Below are 5,000 nucleotides of genomic sequence, written 5' to 3' on the forward strand. Positions count from 1 at the left end.
TATCTTGTAAGATTAATATATTCAAGAACATAATTGGTGTTACTGCAAGGCTGAACTTCAACATCAGTTACTGCCTTATCTTTTGATACTTTTCTTAGACTTACATTCCAATTTATATTTTGTATTTTTGTTTCTAGCACTCTCTCTTTTTAAAGACATTAATCATTATGATATTTGTGATGCTTTTTTCTGCCTCCAACTTTAAATACTGTTTGTTTGGCAAAGCACACTGTTTGGAAAGGGTACATTCTTATATGGGAAAGATATGTTTTACCTTCTTACTCTTGTCCTTTAATAAAATTCAAATCTCCATTTAAATACTTTTGGTTTTAAATAAATAAGGGTAAGTCTTTTGCAAGGGTAAATCATGAGTAGTTGTTAATCTGATTTGTATAGATTTACATATTTTATAGGTATTTTCGGTCGGATATTACCAAGTGACTTTTATGTGCTTCAAGTCAATGGAAATACTATATCACTGTCCCTTTCCTGTTTTACTATTTAGCGTGTATTCAGAAATTCACAATCACTCAACCCAGTGTCTGTATTTCTGAAAATGATCTTTGTCCAAAACTTTTTATTACTGTGCTCTTGTACTGTACCTATCTTACTGTGTAAAATTTAAATAACTTTACAATGGCTTAAAGGATTACTGTAAATATTACTCTAGCTTGTGAATGATTATTTAAAATTATCTGCCGCGTCAACAGCTAAGGTCATTAGCGGCTCTAGCTTGTGATATTTGAATCATAAATCTGCTAACTCTGCATCTGACTCCTAATAACAACTACACCTATTTTGTACTGTAAGGTAAGATCCCTCTAAGATTGATATACTTAACCGTAAGTTTACCTATCTAAAAGCTCTTACTTAGAAAACTATTTCTTATTTCAAAAAGACAGTTTATGAAAGTTCTCCATCATAAACTAGTATAGCAAGCCTAATACAGTTTGTATATAAAAAAAGCTATATACCATATCTGTCATGAAATGCAATAGGACTATCTTATAAACACCACCAGTAGCACAATTCTTTTACAATCTGGTGTGCTCACATCAGTTAAAAATAGGAGGGTGAGCAACATGCAGAGAATTACTTTATCTCTTTATATATTCCTATTTGTCTTTGTTAAACTTCTTTCAATTTAATGTGAGTTGTATTCACTCCCTAAAACTGGCTGTCACATTATATAGATTTGGTACTGAGGATATAATAAAAAGCAAGCTTCAAACGATATACCTTTAAAAATTATTTCACATAAAAAATCGCACTTTCTGAAAAGAGCTTGAAATATACAGAAGACATTTACTGTCTGTACAATATAAACAGTTAAACATCTTATGTCATTTTTATGGTTCTCCTGATAACTAAACAAATATTCATCTGTACTGATCTTTGCTATTCAAAAGTTATTGAACCAATTAAATTACCTTTTTTGACCGCAAGGAAATGTTTAGACCCTAAAATATCATGTTTCATAAATAAGATTAAGTAGAAACAACCTGTGACTCTGTTTCCCATTAACAGGCAGTCATGATAGTGTATCTGATGTTACAAAGCAAAAATTGTACAGGAAGATGTAAGAAAAAATATTTATGCATATACTTCATGCAAAGTCCACTTTCAATGTCACTGAGAATCACCAAAATAAGACACATTGGCAGCAGTGAAGAAAAACTTTCCATTTTCTATTTCTCAGTACAGTTGGCCCATCACCTCACAAGCATGATATTACCAAACTTGATTACCTGCATGCTTGGCCTATTTATCAGAAAATAACAAGACATCAAATGATCCCCTCACTATGTATAAAAAAAAAAAAATGTTGCAAAGTATGAGTGAAATCCAAAAATACATAAAACATATCACATGATAAATAACAGTAAAAAGCAAGAGAAATTTTACTACAAAAATTATATATGGATGATAGTTAACAAGTAGGTACATTAAAATACATACAAGGATAAGCCACATCATCAAATATAAGCATCTTCCTTCAACTTTTCTTTTCATCTAAGTGGTGGCATCAGTGCATGTATGTCACTGTTAAGATAACTTTCTTATTTCCTTGCCTTTTCCGTTTTTAATGCATCAATATATTACATACAATTTCACTTATGTACTGTATTTAAAATATGTATTTTCATTAATTTTTTAATAATTATTGAGTAGCTTATCAACAGTTACAAGTTAGTTTTAGCAGGGTTTTGGAACACTACACTTGTGAATGGTTTGGGGCCAACTGTAATTTTAATTTTAAAACAACAATAAAATTTTTCTTACAGAACATCTAAAAAAAAAAAAAAGTTTAACTAAAACTGATTCATAAATGCAGCAACAAAACACCTTATTAAACTATTATCTTCTAAATATTTAAATCACAAAAGAAAAATGCATCAGATACATGAAATGACCCCTGTGGCTTATACATAATAATTCTTGCTATACACTTTGTATCCAATAGTTATTCAAGTACAAAACAACTTTGATATATGTATTACAAAATTCTTTTTCTCTCATTTTCTATAAAAGTGAGCTGGAAATAGTGAAAACGTATGCTTGCACTTTGTCACAGGATCCAATAATTGAGCATTTCTATACAGTGTGAAATTTAAGACGTGGTGCTGCATAAATACCTATTCATTTCTGCAATAGTGTACTCCTGTAACTTTAAAATAAAATTTGCATATCAACATTAAAAAAACTGGGACTCTTTGCATTGGGACAAATAAAAACAGTAAATTATAATATTTAGCAGTAAAAATAACCATCAAATATTGATGAAATGTATGAAAGACAATAGAAAGTACTACAATCAGGCTGCTAAAATTCATCACACAATAAGACAGCTCACTGTAATACTTCCTATAGCTAATATTTATTTACTTCTCTGTCATTAGATGCCTCTATCAGAAGAAACTAAAGCTGTGAACCAAAATGTCCCTTGCCACACAGGCTTTAAGCAGATACAGTCTCAACCATTGATTTCTTAACAATTTCCCCTAAGTTCTCAGCAGATTCAGGTGGATCTGCCTGGCTGTTTATGACAGTGTCCTTGCTTGTGCTGCCAAGGTGACTGGAGTCAAAGTTGAGCACTGAGGAGGCTGTGCTCATTGGGTGGGTCGGTAGGAGCTGCTCTGGCCTGGAAGCTGAAACAACTGTGCTATGTGATGCATCCGACACTGAGCTATCCACTTTGTAGCTTCCTTCCACAACAGCAGAGCAACTACTCACGGCCGCTCCTGTTGCATAATCTGCACACACCTCTTTGGTTGGTCCAACTAAAGATGTGGCTGGAACGTATCTGCTGCTCTTGTCTGAAGATGTAGAAGAGGAAGAAATTGCCTCAAAGTTTGGCTGAAAATCACTGCACTCGTTCACACCAGTCTTAAACAAGTTTTGTGCAGACGATGCTCCGTGTTCATGGTATGGACTAAATACTGTAGCAGCTGAGTTGTCATTCATCCCAGGCACACAGAAGTTGTTTTGAGAATAAGAGCAATTGACTGGAGCCGGGGCTACAGCACCAGAGTACGGAAAAGAACTAGACACCAGGTTGGCTGAGTTGGCAAACTTAGAAAGGGAGTTATATGCATCAGGGGTAGGCTGAGGAGGCACCTGTGGGGCAACTGCTTGAGGAGCCACCACACCAGAAGGAGGAAAACTGTGACAGGACCCATATGGAGCTGCTGGGTCAAATGTTGTAGACAGTCCACCAAAAACAGAGCATGTCCCAGAGTTGTAGTCACCTACATTGTCTGCAAGAAGAGGGGAATTGAGTTAAACTACCAGTAACTCTTTCAGAAACAGATGTGGTTCCCTTTTGACAGAGAAAAATTACAGAGAGAAAAATGTGTTCAAAATTCATAGAAAAGGTCAATTTGTGTGATAGGCCATATAAAGAAATTATGTAGATCTGCAACCATTCCAAGAAACTAATTATAACCAAATCAAATTTTATCAAAATCACAAATCAGGATTCCACACCAAGTGATACTACATTCATGCACAAGTGATAGTTTGTAAAAGCTTTTTATATAACCTCATAATTCAAATGATAACTTAAAGGAATTAAGAAATTTATACTTCATTGTTGTAAAAAAACATTTAGCATGAATGAGGCACTAAATACATAACTTTCAAAATTAATTCATAATTGTCCTTGGCAACTGTACAAAAAGAAATTCACAGATTCATGCTCACGCAGGACAAGTAATTATTCATCAACTCACAAAGAGAAAGATCAAGATAAAAATCTCCTGCAATCATGGTCAACAATGGAGAAAAAAAAAAAAAAAAAAAAAAAATGTTATAGATAACAATGAACGCAAAAAAATAGCATAAAAAGGCCACTTTGCTTACCATGTTGGATGTAAACAGAGGGTGAGGTGCCTGGGCCAAGCATCTGCCGAGACTCAAAGTGTGGGTAAAGGGGTGTGCTCATCGAGCCAACGCATGGAGTCATCTGCAAATATCAGTGAACATTACTCACTTTTGCAACAATATTTTCAAAAAGTCATTACTGTAATTATATTTGGAATCATTTGCATATAAAGAAACATTTAGGGCTACATACTTCAACAAAGCAAATGCCCTAATTAGCCACATGATATGAAAGTACGGCTTTTGAAAGTGAAGATACATTAGACAATTCAAATGCGACTGATATTTAAACTTTGTTGTCATGTAATTTCAAAAAAAAAATCTTAATCAATCCATAGACACCATTAAGCAGAAAAACACATTTACATCTGAAACACTAGAAAAAATAATAATGTTGAAAAATTGTCTCTCAATTCAGGAAATGAATTACATGTCCTTTTCTCCTATGTAAAGTTTCCGAATCAAAATACAATCATAGGCTTAAATTTGGACGAGAGGAAAAGCAAATGTACGAGTGTGCATTAATATCACTCCACAGTCTAGAATGCAGGTTACTCTAAGAACAAACAAGCCACAGCTGTTTGATGATATAAACTATCAGATGATGATGATGATGA

The 5,000-nt window shown here is 33.6% G+C and overlaps 1 protein-coding gene across 3 annotated transcripts in view; it reads right to left on the minus strand.

Annotated features, from left to right (window-relative positions):
- Nucleotides 1–1,225: 1,225 nt before the first annotated feature.
- LOC125046989 overlaps nucleotides 1,226–5,000 on the minus strand; it is a 31,416-nt gene continuing 27,641 nt past the window's right edge. For all 3 annotated transcript variants that reach the window (XM_047644997.1, XM_047644998.1, XM_047644996.1), the window contains 2 exons: nucleotides 4,363–4,465; nucleotides 1,226–3,758 (listed from right to left, as the gene is read on the minus strand). In XM_047644997.1, coding sequence (XP_047500953.1) covers nucleotides 2,959–3,758; nucleotides 4,363–4,465 — 903 coding nt within the window. In that variant the 3' untranslated portion in view covers nucleotides 1,226–2,958. The remainder of the gene's footprint in view (nucleotides 3,759–4,362; nucleotides 4,466–5,000) is intronic.

The sequence above is a fragment of the Penaeus chinensis genome, chromosome 40 (assembly GCF_019202785.1).
Source record: "Penaeus chinensis breed Huanghai No. 1 chromosome 40, ASM1920278v2, whole genome shotgun sequence".
In the NCBI taxonomy this organism is placed as follows: Eukaryota; Metazoa; Arthropoda; class Malacostraca; order Decapoda; family Penaeidae; genus Penaeus; species Penaeus chinensis.